The sequence below is a fragment of the Carassius gibelio genome, chromosome B1 (assembly GCF_023724105.1).
Source record: "Carassius gibelio isolate Cgi1373 ecotype wild population from Czech Republic chromosome B1, carGib1.2-hapl.c, whole genome shotgun sequence".
Classification (NCBI taxonomy): domain Eukaryota; kingdom Metazoa; phylum Chordata; class Actinopteri; order Cypriniformes; family Cyprinidae; genus Carassius; species Carassius gibelio.
The window spans coordinates 22,850,856-22,865,969 of NC_068396.1; the positions used below are offsets into that span (position 1 = coordinate 22,850,856).

At 35.2% G+C, this 15,114-nt stretch overlaps 1 protein-coding gene across 6 annotated transcripts in view; it reads left to right on the forward strand.

Moving 5' to 3' along the window:
• Positions 1-14,285, forward strand: part of dclk2a (doublecortin-like kinase 2a) — a 46,339-nt gene extending 32,054 nt beyond the window's left edge. For 2 of the 6 annotated variants that reach the window (XM_052546394.1, XM_052546392.1), the window contains exons 7-17: positions 1,470-1,554; positions 1,999-2,104; positions 2,360-2,417; positions 3,175-3,294; positions 4,205-4,351; positions 4,615-4,748; positions 4,866-4,943; positions 5,091-5,187; positions 6,372-6,458; positions 6,751-6,864; positions 11,895-14,285. In XM_052546394.1, coding sequence (XP_052402354.1) covers positions 1,470-1,554; positions 1,999-2,104; positions 2,360-2,417; positions 3,175-3,294; positions 4,205-4,351; positions 4,615-4,748; positions 4,866-4,943; positions 5,091-5,187; positions 6,372-6,458; positions 6,751-6,864; positions 11,895-12,191 — 1,323 coding nt within the window. In that variant the 3' untranslated portion in view covers positions 12,192-14,285. Of the gene's footprint in view, positions 1-1,469; positions 1,555-1,998; positions 2,105-2,359; positions 2,418-3,174; positions 3,295-4,204; positions 4,352-4,614; positions 4,749-4,865; positions 4,944-5,090; positions 5,188-6,371; positions 6,459-6,750; positions 6,865-8,250; positions 8,334-11,894 lie in introns of all 6 variants that reach the window. The other 4 variants (XM_052546395.1, XM_052546393.1, XR_008152280.1 and 1 more) reach the window with 3 other exon arrangements.
• Positions 14,286-15,114: the final 829 nt, after the last annotated feature.

The window sequence follows — 15,114 nt, forward strand, 5'->3', positions numbered from 1 at the left end:
ATATTTTAACTCACAATCCATTGGAGTATTTGAATCCTTCAAAAAAGCTTGTAATACCCAACTGGTACTCGTATGCTTAGAGGAATCCTGTGGCCTCTATTAAATCAGCTTTAACCAGGATGCTGCCAGTATTTGTTTCCATTGGCTTACGTAGTCACATGTCACTGTCACTTCAGTTTAATTCTTATTTGGCTGCTGTATAAAGATAACATGCAGGCTTTTTAACCATACTGATTGCCAGACCATTTAAAATCTTTTAAGACTGGGTCTAATATTTTTGTGTCAGTCACACGCAGTTTGTCTTCCGGACAGCTCTTTTCTTGTCTCCTCATCAACCATTTATTTCACTAAGGATGACGCTCAGTGTCAGATGGCAGTGTATTATTGATTATACATATTATGCTTTATGTGAAGGTTTAGTATAATCGCATAGCTGCTACGGTATAACCAGTTGGCATTGCTTTTGTTTTTACCAGGGCTGGGCAATATAATAAGCATCCATGATTTGTGATGATTTGGTTATAAATATCACAATGCGATTTTTTTTATTTATTTGGACATTGGCTTGTTTTGCAATCCTTGTATCACGCACCGTGTTGACTGTAAAGACATTTTAATATCTGTGAAATGTTAATCTTTTGTATATGCAGTAAAAGACACAGAAACATTTACTCTCATAAAAAGTGATATATTCTGTTAGTCGTTATGTAATGAAATGAGTGAAATAAGGTAATAATGCATACTTTTCCAGAATGTATTTTACTACTTGATATTTTATCTTTTAATGCTTATAATAGCATGTGTTTACTTGCCAGGAATATGGATTTGTGTATCAGGAAGGTATTACATGTTTTTTTTTTTACCAATAATGAATATTCATATTTAAAGCACATTCAACAAAAATGCAGCTTCACCTGTTTCAGGAAAAGCCTGTTTTATGACCTTTTATGACATTCATGTAAATTACTTAATCAAACTTATACTTAAAATCACAAAAACAATTTTCACTGGAGTTTTATTTTTAGTAAAACTACACAATTGTTTGGGGACAGTACATTTTTTTTTGATAGAAGCCTGTGTGTGTGTGTGTGTGTGTGTGTGTGTGTGTGTGTGTGTACACAATGTTTAAAAATTTGTAATTAAAAAAAAAAACCTATATTGATGACCTATAAATCTAAATAATGTCTATGATGGTTAAGGCCCTGTCTTGAATACTTTTACTTACTACTTAATACACTTGTGCTGGGCTACATTTGATGTTTGGTTGATTTAATGGTTCTTCTGATTAGGAAAAAAAAAATCACTCAATACATTTCATATCAACAGAATAAATATCATTCTTTTTTATTGTTGTTGTGGTTATATCGCCCAGCCCTATCACTTGAGTATGTAAATAAAACATATAAATAGTGCTTTTAAGGAGTTCTAAATGTCTTAGGTCTTGTGACTTATTTTGTCTCTGTTTGCAGATTCCTGCACATCACTCCTCTGCAACCAATGTGAATGGCTCCTCAGAGACTCCCCAACAACTCAACAACAGTGTGAGCCCTGAAGGTAAACAACCACCTGAAGTGAATCACTGTCATGCACTCACTCACCTTGGATCTTACTGTGTTTCAAGCCCAGAAGTCCCCACAGGGCATTTCAGGGGTATGACAAGATTTGGCACTGAAAGTGCTGACACATGCCACTCTGTGCCACATTTGCTCAGGCGCTCCACTCCACACTCTCCCACACTTTCACACACTGTGGCGGCAGTGTATGAGCAAATGTCCCTGCTCAGCAGCGCGTGAGTCAGAATGACCTTCAGCAATTTTCTGCATAGTGCACTAACCAAATTTAAACTGTTGGCTGCGGATGTTGGGGCTAATTTGTTATTTGGGGATTTTACCAAACATTCCCCTGCCTCATTGTTTTCACCTTAGTTTTGATCATGTGGTATGAAAATGATATTCTTTCAGTCTGATGTGTTTAAATGCATTGGTTTGTTCCCTTTAGTTAATGGAAACAGGAACCTAGCTGCTTCCACAATTATGGACAAGTACAAAATTGGCAAAGTTATAGGTGATGGGAACTTTGCCGTGGTAAAGGAGTGTGTCGAACGGTAAGAAAATAAGAAAAAGATAAAATGGCTCTTTGGATCAGTTAAATTGTGATGCAGTTTGTTTGTTTTCCATTCTAAGCTTGTTATTGTCATGATCACTGATTAAAATGCATAAAGAATACTGTCTACCTCTAGAGTAGTTTTAGGCTAAATGTTCAAAGGAAGATTTCTTGTGCTCTCAAAGGACATCCACATTAAATGCACTCAAAACAAACCATATTTATCCTCCATCTGTTGTTCTGTCTCTTTCCATAGATCCACTGGAAAGGAGTTTGCACTGAAGATCATTGATAAAATCAAATGCAGAGGCAAAGTGAGTTGGACTTTACAGATTTTTGCAACACCAGCTAGCCAATGGAGAGCATGAACTGAGAAAACACCATGCATAAATATTCCTTACCGTCCATGAAACATTTATCATTTGTTTTTTTATTGGTAATACATATATTTTATCCTTATGACAATGCAGTTATAGCTGCTTATGCATTTTTAGCACTGGCTGTAAAGTTGGGTTATTGCAATGCAAATTATTTATGCCTCAGTGGTCTGAAATGTTTGGTCCATTTAATGTGGCTGATTAGATATTTTATGGATTGCCATTTATCCAGCATGCTGCAGTTTTTGCAAGTCATGAGAGAAAAGGTCTACAGATGAGACCCAATTTATCCTAGAGGTTTAAATCCTTTTATTGGAATGGTAAATTGTCTTCTCAAACTGTTGCAACAAAGTTGTAATGTCATTGTATGCTGCTAAAATTTGAATCATTTTCACTAGAATTACTGGAACAGCAAGACCAGTTATTTAGAAGGGGTGTTCACATACTTTTGGCCATGCACTGTATGAATGATTTGTAAACAGCATAACATATTAGAGTTTTTGGCCAATGTCTCATTATCTAATTTTAGCTTGCGCTTTAACCGAGGAAGTTGGTTTCCTGTTTGCCTGGTTTCCTGCAAGAGCAAACCTCAGGAATTCATGCAGATTTATGCCTTGGCAGCTGAAGACAAAAGACTGCTGAGAGTTGCTTTAACGGTTGGGAATTTGTTGTGACACATGCTTTGAACACACAGGAGCACCTGATCGAGAGTGAAGTGGCAGTGTTGAGGCGTGTTAAGCATCCCAATATCATCATGCTGATTGAGGAGGTGGATACGCCCACCGAACTCTATCTAGTCATGGAACTTGTGAAGGTACTGTTTGTTAGTCACCACAGTTTATACATCTCTCAACATTGCACACTTCTCACCACACTACACTAAAGACAACATAAAAAAAAAATGATGCTATATTTACTTGATAATTAATTCTGGTCTTATTGTGCATTATTCATCAATTTACACTGACAGCAACATTTGTTTAATTCTTTCAATTTTTTTATATATATATTTCAGACACTACCTTTCATAAATGTGTAATCTGTAAAATTAAATAAAAAAAATAATGCTTACCAAAGCTGCATTTAATTAAAAATACAATAAAACATAAATTTTCTAAATATGAAAACAGTTTAAAATAACTTAATTTTAATATATATATATAAAACAGTATATATATATATTTTATATTTTTATATATTTATATATATTATTATATATTTATATATATATTTTTTTTTAGTATATATATTATAATGGAATTTATTCCTTTGATGGTAAAACTCAATATCAAATATAACATTATTTTTTAAATATCATTTACTTGATATAGATCTTTTGTAACATTTATACTTTTGACCTGTAGTGCATGTAAAAAAAGAAAACGAAGCTAAATAATATAATATAATATAATATAATATAATATAATATAATATAATATAATATAATATAATATAATATAATATAATATAATATAATATAATATAATATAATATAATATAATATATAACTCAGATGCACCCTGAATTTATAGGAAAGTTAAATGCATTGTAAATGCTGTGTATTGTTGTCAGCTACATTGCACTAAATAGCTGCATTCAATATTATACTCTTGGCCCCATATAAAGGCAGAAACATGTTTGTTACCTCTAGGTTAAAGTCTGTTTTATGCAAAATACAGAGATGGAGATGTTTAGTTGTTTGTATTGACATCTGTGTATTTCAGGGTGGCGATCTGTTTGATTCAATCACCTCCTCAACAAAATACACTGAACGAGATGCTAGTGTAATGGTATTCAACCTGGCGGCAGCCCTCAGATATCTGCACCGGATGTGTATCGTCCATCGAGACATCAAACCTGAGAATCTGCTGGTATGCACATATACACAGACAACCCTCTAAAGAGACATTAAATATGCAAAATACAGGTATACACACCTCCACACCTTGCACAGTGACAATAAATCTGAAAAATACAACACATACACAGCAGTGCAGGAATACAAAACGTTGTATTTCAACAAACTAAACAACTTTGCACTTTGTACATATAAAAATGACTTACGGTATGTCAAGAAGGAAAGAATGTAAATGGATTAAAAGAATCCTTTTGCCTTTCGTTATTTGTGTTGTAGGTGTGTGAGTATCCTAATGGCACAAAGTCCTTAAAGTTGGGTGATTTTGGCTTGGCCACAGTGGTTGAAGGCCCACTGTACACTGTTTGTGGAACGCCCACTTATGTAGCCCCAGAAATCATAGCAGAGTCAGGGTAAGAATCGCTGATTATCGTTGTTTTTCTGAAGTCATATTGCTATGGAGGCATGAGTAGCTGTTTAATAGCCTTTAAAATGCTGGGGGCTGAATGTTATTAACTGTGTCACCTCAGATACGGGCTAAAAGTGGACATCTGGGCAGCTGGAGTAATTACCTACATCCTCCTATGTGGCTTCCCACCGTTCCGCAGGTACCACTATAATACCTGCTCAGTCTTTCATGTTAATAAACTACCGTCTAATGTTTAGTCTCATGTTGTTCATGTTGCTGATGTTTTGTATATATTGTACTCAGCAGTTGTTTGAATTGTCTTTGGGCTTGCCATTTGTTTTTGTAGTGAGAATAACCTCCAGGAGGACCTATTTGATCAGATCCTGGTGGGGCGTTTAGATTTCCCATCACCCTTCTGGGACAATATCACAGATTCTGCTAAAGTGAGTACAGACAAACACATCATGACAATATTTCAAGGAGTAAAACACTAAAATGAACTTAAGGTTTTCTTAAAATGTCGAATTTGCTAGAAATGTACTCACCCACTGGCCATTCAAGATGTAGATGAGTTTGTCTTTTTATCGGAACAGATTTGGAGTAATTTAGCATGACATCACTTACTCACCAATGGATCGTCTGCTGTAAATGGGTGCCGTCAGAATGAGTTGATACAAACTTCAGAATGATCGACAAATATGTTTGTAATAAATCCATAATTGTTTTTATACTCAATGCATAGCTTTCAGCTAAAATGCAAGTCCTCTATTCATGATATTGCTTTCTCCAGAGCTGTTTCTTACAAACATGCAGTTTTTTTCATTTCTCAAGACATTCATTGATGGACTGAAGTGCGTATTACTTGTGGATTATTATAATGTTTTTATCAGCTGTTTGAACTCTCATTCTGACGGCACCCATTCACTGCCGAGCATCAGCAACTGATGTAATGCTAAAATTCTCCAAATATGTTCGGATGAAGAATCAAACTCATATATATCTTGAATGACCTGAGGCGTAAGTAAATTTGCAGGAAATGTTGATTTTTGGCCAGAGCTATTCCTTTAGCATGCTTCAGAACTCACTGTCTCACCTTCACTTATTTATCTCGACATCCTTCATTCTTTATGCTGTTCTCAATTCTGACTGCACCCTACTCGGTTTCATCCTACTCACATCATTATATCATCTCATTCAAATCCTCCTCCTCTCACATTCACCCCATCCAGTTTTAGAACTGTTTTGCGTGCTGGGTTTCTAACATCTTTCTCTGCAACGGATGACAGAATTTTTGCTGTGCATGCAAATGTGGACAAGCACAGGACCTTTTTTAGAGCATCTTAATGGTCTTTCTTTTTACTGGAAATCAGTCTGGTCTTAAATAAGCCCCATGTGTCATAATTTCTATCAAAATTCTATCAAAATATCAAAATTGAGACTAAATGTCTCACTTAGACTAATGTCTTACAAGCTAAATTACAAACTAAAGTCCCTTTTCTGAAACCTACCATAATTCCTTAGCTTTAAGCACAGATACCTTTGGTACCTTTTCTGTTTTAATGCTAAAAATGTAGACTGAAAATTGAAGACTGTTTACTGAAAATATGATGATGGTGTGTTGGTACAGGAGTTGATTGGTCACATGCTGCAGGTGAATGTGGAGGCCAGGTACACAGCGGAGGATGTGCTGTCTCACCCCTGGGTCACGGTAAATGTGTGTGAAAAGGTTTAGTGCGTCGTGTATGTGTGACTTAGGTAATGCAAGTGCTACATTACAGTGTCAGATTTCAATAAAAAAATATAATACACCTAATGTATTTATTGCATGTAAAGTAACCTGATTGGCCACAAGGGATTCGCCCGCACACTTACTCATGAAACATTATTTGTGGTGGTTTCGATTATTTTTCAAACTGAAACCCACAATTTCGTCTGAATGCTCTGGAGAACAGTAATATTGCTCACCATTAGATTGGCCTGTCCTAATCCACTTCTATAACCAACAGGAGGATGCTGCAATGGAAAACAATATGAAGATGGAGGTGGCAGGTAAACTCAAAAAGCACTTTAACTCTGTGCAGAAGCAGAGCAACACTTCCCCTGGAGTCTCTGTGATTGTGGTGAGCACACACACTCACACATGAGAAACAGTCTGCACATCATCACTGCAGCTGCTGTCGTCTGTTAATATGCTACGCTTAAAGAAATAACCAATCTCATCCTCTCGGCCCCTAATGTTTAGTCATTTGGATTACAAATAATTCCGAAGCATAGGCCGTCACTGAATTTATAGCCACTGTGGACACCGGCATCAAATCAATCAGTTTGTCTCCCTCTGAGCTCATGACTTACATAACTGCTAAATCTCAGGAAATATTAGAGATTATTGCATTGTAAGCAAGCGCAGGACAAAATATGCCAGAGATATGAATTTGGACATGACTTTAGAAAACTGCCCATTCACTTTCTCTATATCTCCATAATGTATAAACCTCTCAGACATACCATGAGTAATGTGATTCAGGTTTTGAAAATCTCTTTAAATATTTGTGTTTAATAGCCAAATGTATGTATAAAAACTACATTACCCATAATCCATGAGAGCTAACCAAAGACTTATGTTTTTGTATATATTTGAGTGTGCTGGTTTTTATGCTCACATTCAATGACTGTAAGTCATTAGATTTTGTCGATTGTTGTATTTTTTTCCAAATAATTTGATATTTTTTTTTATGTCATATCTTTTAAGGCTGCAATTACTTGTTTAAAAATACAGCAATAACAGTAACATAATTACAGATAAATTTTCACTATTTAAAATAAATTGATGGATGTATTTTAAAATGCAAAACTGAATTTTCAGTAGCAATTACTACAATGTCACACGATCGTTCAGAAATCATTCTAATGTGCTGATTTGGATACATATATTAGAAAAGGTATGTTAAATACAGGACCAAGCAAAAGTGTGGTCAGTATTGCTCTTCATAGTGCTTGAAAATCGCTGAAGGACTTATAATAATCCCTTTATTTCTTGGCAGAATGTTCTTTATGAGCTCAGAGGCAGACATGAGTGAAGCATTTTCAGCCATTTCCACCTTCATGTCTTATTAAATTCCCATCCCAGTTCACTGCACCATAAACCCCTCACTGCCAGACTTGTGTCTCAGTTCTTTTCACTGTCATTAAGGTGTTTGTCTCTGCTAATGTGGTGTTTTCAGTGTTGTCACTGGTCTTCATCTTGTCTGGATTGCCATGGTCAAGAATACTGAATGTCATTCATTGTTTGGGGCGTATATAAAATGAATAAGTATCATATTAGTGGACCTTCATTGTATAGGAAACATTTGTTTATGGCATCATTTTCATTTAAAATACATTGTAAAAACCCTGAGCTTTTGAAACATTAAATAAAAGGTCAGTTTTTTGTTCACTTTTCTGCTTGGGAAAAAAGGAGCAGCAGAGACTCTGGCTAAACGTGTTCTGATGTGAATCTCATTTGACAGTTTGATCTGTAAGGGCAGGGCTGTATCTACACCCCTTCCTTGCTCTCCCAAGACCCAAAGTGATGTCCACCACTGGATATGGGGTATATGACTCCAAACCTAAACCTCTTTTTAATGAGCTTGATTTCTTTGACTTCACTAAACTCTAGCAGTCTCTGCACTTTGATGCCTCTTTTTCCCTCCCCCTTTTTTTTTTTTTAGCATTTTCTGGTCTTGCATCTAATTCTAGACAACAATCATAACATACCTCATGTTCCAACCATGATCTGGTCCACTTTTTGTCTTTCCATCTTCTCATTCCACTCCATGTTCATGGTGGCTCTTTAAATGGCTTATATTCTGTGCCATATGGCTTCTTTGCACATTATTGCTGTATATTGTTTCTTTCTGGGCTCTAGCTGAAAGGTTTGTATTGGCGTGCATGCAATACTGACTGCTTGTAAAATTAACACTGCAATCCAATGGCTTCTCTCTCTCTCTCTCTCTGTTACCTAATCTAGAGACAGTCTATTTCATGACAGCTGCCAGCATCCTCAAACAAATTTCAAAGGACTGAGAATATGAAACTCTGCCATCTTCTGGCAGTATTGTAATTTAATAATTTAAATTAATAAATCTAATGACCGGGAGAGAGAGATGCATAATTATGTACACAAATTGCCTTGGATTAAATAGTTCACTGAAAGGTTTTATTTAGTTATTTAGATTTTTTTCCTTTTCTTTTTTATAGATAAAATGATGATTTACTTGTTTTTCCTTTCAATGAAATGTTTTATTTTCTTTTTTTAATAGCTAGTATATTTAGATGTATTAATAGGGTACAAACACACCCTATTTTTTTTTTTCAGCTTTCTTTTTTTATAACTGGTTTTGTCCACAGCTGAGGAATGTACCAATGAAAGGAATAGCTTAACCCAATATGATGCTTTTGCCAATTATTCACCCTCATGTAATTCCAACAATGATCTGTCAGGTTTTATCAAAAAAATTATTATGGAAAATTTGGTATGTTCCAGGCAGAAGTGAAAGTAAAAGTATTAAGGACTCCTTTTGAATTTTACATGGCTAAAAGTACAAAAGTAAAGTACTTAAGTATTAAAAGTACAGACTGATAATTTCTTTTTTTTTTATTAGCAATTTTATGTACTCTATCTTTCTGCTAAATCTACATAATACACGAATACTTCTTAAAATTACTGATAATTTATGTGTGCAAAAATAAGAAAATATACCAGATAGTTTATAAAAGTTAGAAAAAATTATTGCGTGTTGCCAAATCTAAATATACAATATAAAAACAGATGTCACATTTTGCTAAATGTGTTGAGAGGAACTACGCAAATACGACTTTTTATATTATTTGAAACTGCTGAGGCATTAATCTGGTTAGTTTAACATTGTGTAGTTTTTAAACTCCGTTCAGATGGTAATGCATAAATAATTAACCGATTAACCAAAATGTGTCAACTGGTAGAGATTATCGTTTAGCTTTAGCATTTAGCTATTTGCGTGCGCTCTGTCTGAAACTCTGAATGGTTAAATACACACACTTGTATGTGTCAAAATGCTGTCTTTGCAAGTATCCTCGTAAACACAGTAATTTAGGTTAAGTGAAAGTAAACATCTGAGAATGAAAACACGTGTAACAGTATATTGGACACAGGCAGCTCTTAAAGTGACAGCAGTCTAACATTCCTGCTGTCTGTCATTCATGTTAATCAAACAACAAAAGAGAGAAAATCTTCCCTGGTCTTGACTAAATCACTTTTGTAACTTTGATAAGAAGAAATACATTTTTAATGTATACTTACATTTAAATTTAATCATTTTGCAGATTATGTTATCCAAAGCGACTTACAAATGAGGACATTGGAAGCAATCAAAATCAACAAAAGAGCAATGATATAGAAGTGCTATAACAAGCCTCAGTTAGCAGTATACGCCACAAGGTTGTTTTTTTAAATTATATAATAAATAATAAAAAAACAGATAGAATAGAAAAAGTATCAAGCAAGCTAATGTTAGAGGCATCTTTTTCTTTTGTTAATTGTATAATTAATAAAAAGAAAACAAATATAATACTAAAAGATTAGAAAAGATTTAAGAAAACAAGCAGTTAGTAAATGAATATAGAGTGCAAGTGTTTTTTAAGAATAGAATTAGAATAGAGATTGCTAGAGTTAAAGGGTCAAATAAAGATGGAACACTGCTACATCTGGTAGTGCATAACAATTTCTCCAGTTCAAAATGCAACGAGGAACGACATTTTTTTTAAAACGTAGACAAATGAAAACATTATTATGATTTGAAATGTAGTGAAATAAAATTAAAATACTCCAGTAAACTACAAATACTTAGAAATTGTATCGAAGTGCAGTAATAAGCACATATTAATATATTTTTATAGTGCTTATTGTCCTTTCTGGAACTTGACAGCTTTTTTTTTTTGACAGGACAAAAATAGCATCATGTGTGTTTGGAAGCATATGGGGGTGAATAACATCCGAATGTTCATTTCTGAGTGAGCTGTCCCTTTAAGTGGCTGTATTTTGCTTTAATCAGGCAAACTGAGTGTTTCTGAAGTAGTCCTTGTGAGCTGTCTCTCAGCTGAAGTGTTAGAGGTTATGTTAGTGTTGTGTATGAATTTGTGCTGTATGTGCTCTGTGAGTAAGACTAGTCTCTGTCCTCTGCTTCTGCTCTCCCCATGGCATTGCTATCCTTTGACTAGCTCCAAGGCAATGGTATGTACTAACACTAACTGCTATGCTCCTCCCTCCCCGCCTGTCTCCTCACACAAACTGTACACTCTTTTACTGGGAGAAAGTGACAGTAACATCACTGAAGATGATCCTTTTGGCCTACAAGACATGGCAAGTTGTCAGCTTAGAGAATTCTTGACTCGCTTTAATTCTGTTATGAACTTCAGTGGTGTTTATCACTCTCTGCCACTTTCCAGTCTCTTTTACTGCGGTGGTCTTCTCCCACCTGTGATGTGATCAATAGTACTGACTTTTCAGTGAAACCAGGTCATGCATACTGTCTTAGTTTGAACATGTTTCTTCTTACAGCTATGGGGAAAACACAGAACAGCTTGCTTTATTGCTTAAAGGGACACACTAAATTTACTTACTTGTAAAATGTACTTCATTTACTCACCCTCATGTTGTTCATGTGCCTGCCTCTTTTCTGAAGAACACAAAAGATGATATTGATTTGTGTATTTTTTTTTTCTTTTTTTGTGCGTTTTATTAAATAAATAGAAGATTGAGAACATTTGTATTTTTTATTTTTTAATCACAAATCCAGTCTTTTCTATGGAGGCTGTCACCATGAACATCTCTATACTAAAGATCAAGACTATTTATACGACTTGAGATTAAATCCATATAATATTTTAGATTAAAATGTAAAATCTGGATAAGTTATCAGCATAACACTTAATTCTGAAATTCGGTCATGTTCAATTGTCTGACATGGGCGGGGTTTACAATGTGCCTTTAAGATTAAACTGATCTCTCTCTTGACCTCCCAGATCATAACTTCATCTCACTTACTCTTTCCCCACTGAATTGTTTTCAATTTCCTCTCCATTTTTGGGTGGGTGCACCTCATTCGAACATTAACATATTGCGTCTCTCCTGTAGAACACAGCTCTAGATAAGGAAACCATCCAGCTTTCTCGCCGGTGCCAGGACCGCAGCCCCCCTCCTCCAGGAAAGAGCCCTTCCTCCACCCACCCAGAGAGACGACGCTCCCACAAGGGACGCTCATCTGTTCAACTGGAGGACTCTAGGAGTGCTGCTCCCGTTGAGCCTTTAGCCTCAACAACCCCCAATGCACCATCAGCACCTCTGCCCTCTCCTCACTCTGCCCCTCCTCCCCACTTCCCAGAATGCAGTGCTGAGGCTGAGGCCAGTAAGGGCCTGCCAAAGGAAGAATAATACTACTTAAGGGAAACAATAAGGAGACAATATCAAATATAAATGCATAAATACAAAAATCATGCTAGCTAAAAGTCTGGAATACACTACACTACTCTTGCCCCAATTTGTACAGTCTGGACGAGTACGTCGTCCGAAGAAAGGTTTCATAGAAAATTGTGTATGATGAGCACAGACTACTGCTTTTTTATTTACAGATTCTGATTCTACTAGTTAAGAGAATACCAAACATTGATATTTAGGACACACGTGCTGTTTAAATCTGTGTCTCCTTGCAGTGATGTGTAGTCTCTGAGGACATTTGTTGTGTCCGGAAAGACTTAAAAGCAGGGTTGCCAGGTCAACAAAACTAAACCAGTGACTAATCAAAAACTAGCTCAAAACTAGTCCAATAACCCTATCCCAAATATGATTAAAAAAAAAAATCCCTAAAATACATATTTTACAGTCACAGTTATGCGTTATACACAATTTCATCTTAGAAGTCACAATAAAAGTCTGTTTTCATAATTGAGTTAAAAGGTTACCTACTAGCTCCCCCTTAACGTAAATGTAACATCTAGAACAGGTTATAAAATATTTCAATATAAGCATTTCAGAATTTTATATATATATATATATATATATATATATATATGTGTGTGTGTGTGTGTGTGTGTGTGTGTGTGTGTGTGTGTGTGTGTGTGTGTGTGTGTGTGTGTGTGTGTGTGTGTGTCGAACCAAAAATATATAAAATATGTCAAACCTTTAAATGTACAATTCACCATAAAATGAAAATTCTGTTATCATTTGCTCACCCTCAAGTTGTTCCCACAAAGGGAGATATTTTGAAGAATGTGGGTAGCCAAAGAGTTTCTGGTCCCTACTGAATTCCATAGTATACAGAATTTTGTTAGCCACATTATTCAGAATATCTTCTTTTATGTTCAGCAGAAGAAGGAAATTCATACATGTTTTGCATCAAATTGATTTTCATTTTTGGGTGAACCATTCCCACAGCAACAGCAATTCTGCTGGAAAACGGTGGACATGGCAACCCTGTGTGATCCTCAGTCTTTTAATATATGCGGTCTGGTTTTTCTCTGTAACTATTTACGAAGTCAGTAAGATAATGAAGCTGTTTTAAAATCAATTCTGTTTTTAAAAGTCATTTAGTGTAATCCAGCCTTTAACAAACGTTCAGTACTGTCTGTATAGTGGCCGTCTGCTTGTATCCCTGCTTTCTTCTTCCAGTTTGGCTTCTGATTCCAGCACCCAGGGTGGGTTTGAAACTTAATGTGTGATTGTTTGTATATAGGTGCTTTGGATATGAAAGATCCGCTCTGCTTTTTTATTTACTGTGTTCAACTCATGTCTTGGTTATGAATAGTGAAACACTTTTTAGGGTGGATCTAAACATGCTACCGGAAAAAGACTTTGAAACTGGCAAGAAACTTGCCCTGCTGAAACTTCAAATACATTTTCAAGATTGTGTTTGAAAATAGACTGCTTGACTTTTTGACTCTGCTGAAGAAACAAGAAAGCGATTCGCATTTGTGGGGGTGTGTTGAGTGACTAGCACTGCTGTGTTTCTGGGGTCATTTTGCAGTAGTTTAGAGTTGCCTTCATATGAGCCAGCAAAGCAAGAAATCTGTAGGGATTGTTTATAGTTTTGTTCGTTTGCTAATTTATTTGTACAGATTAGACAAAATGTGAAATTGTATTTTAGAATAGTTAGACATTTTCAATCCGGAGTCATTAAGTGCACGATATTTTAATTCCTCTGTTGCAGCAATATTAGATTACTATCTCAAGTCTTGGATTTGTCATCTATTGTTCCATGTACTACTTCTGTACTTGTTATCTCTTTGCTCAACATTACACTGATTTTTCAGAACGGTAAGCCTGAAGGGAGTGATCTAGCTTGTTAATTAAGGTATGTGACACGATGCACTGCTTTTTTTTTTGACATGCATTGGAGGTTTTGAGAAATATGGCAATATTCCGTTTTATTTCTGGAAAGATAGATTTTATGTTTAATAGATGTCATTTTCCATTAGTGTTCTGTATCATCACATAATAAAAGTAATGCAATAAAATTATCTTGCTGTTGTTTATCCTCGTCTTGTCCTTATTATGGTATATGATCAGATCACAAAAAACCAATCCAAGTTAAGTTTTGGCTCCTGTAGTCCAGCGAAAAATCAGCAGCAATGCAACATCGCCATCTGCGGGTTGAAGGGCCACACAACATCGAATTAAGAGATTAAAAATTTAACCGCAACTATTTTATTTATTTATTTTAAAGTGCGGTCTTTACTAATTATATTATCTTATTTGTTTGCCTTTTTTCATATTATGAGTCGATATATTTTACATTGATTAAGATTCAAGCCTCCCTTCACACATAGCTACCTCGTTCAAAAAAAAAACAAAACAAAAAAAAAATTCTTCTGCAACATGGCAACAAAAAGTACAACTAGAACAGCATTTTTAAACAGCAGTGGTACTGCAATAAATTGTATTGCATAAAAGGATGAAATTAATTTGCTGCAAGATATATCTAAAGCTGGTCCATATTGACAATTCTGGTCACATATCCTACCTACTTTTCATTTTAGTGTGAGAAGGGGTCCACCAATTTATTGTATTTTATGTAATTGTTTTTAATGTTATTTGTTTATTTATTTGTTTATTTATTTTAACTTTTTAGTAGTTAGACTAAAAAAAATAAGAATAGTTAGCCTAATCATCGCCAACTAATGACTAAAATTATTACTGAGACCAGCTGTAATACACACAACCATACAGTCTATGGACACAACCTACAACCAAGGAGTTATAAAGATTATATGATTGAGTCCCTTTAAAACTCAATTTCCCATAAGCCCCAAGAGCATCATACGCTATTGCGTCATGGCGTAAACGCCATTGGCCAATTCCT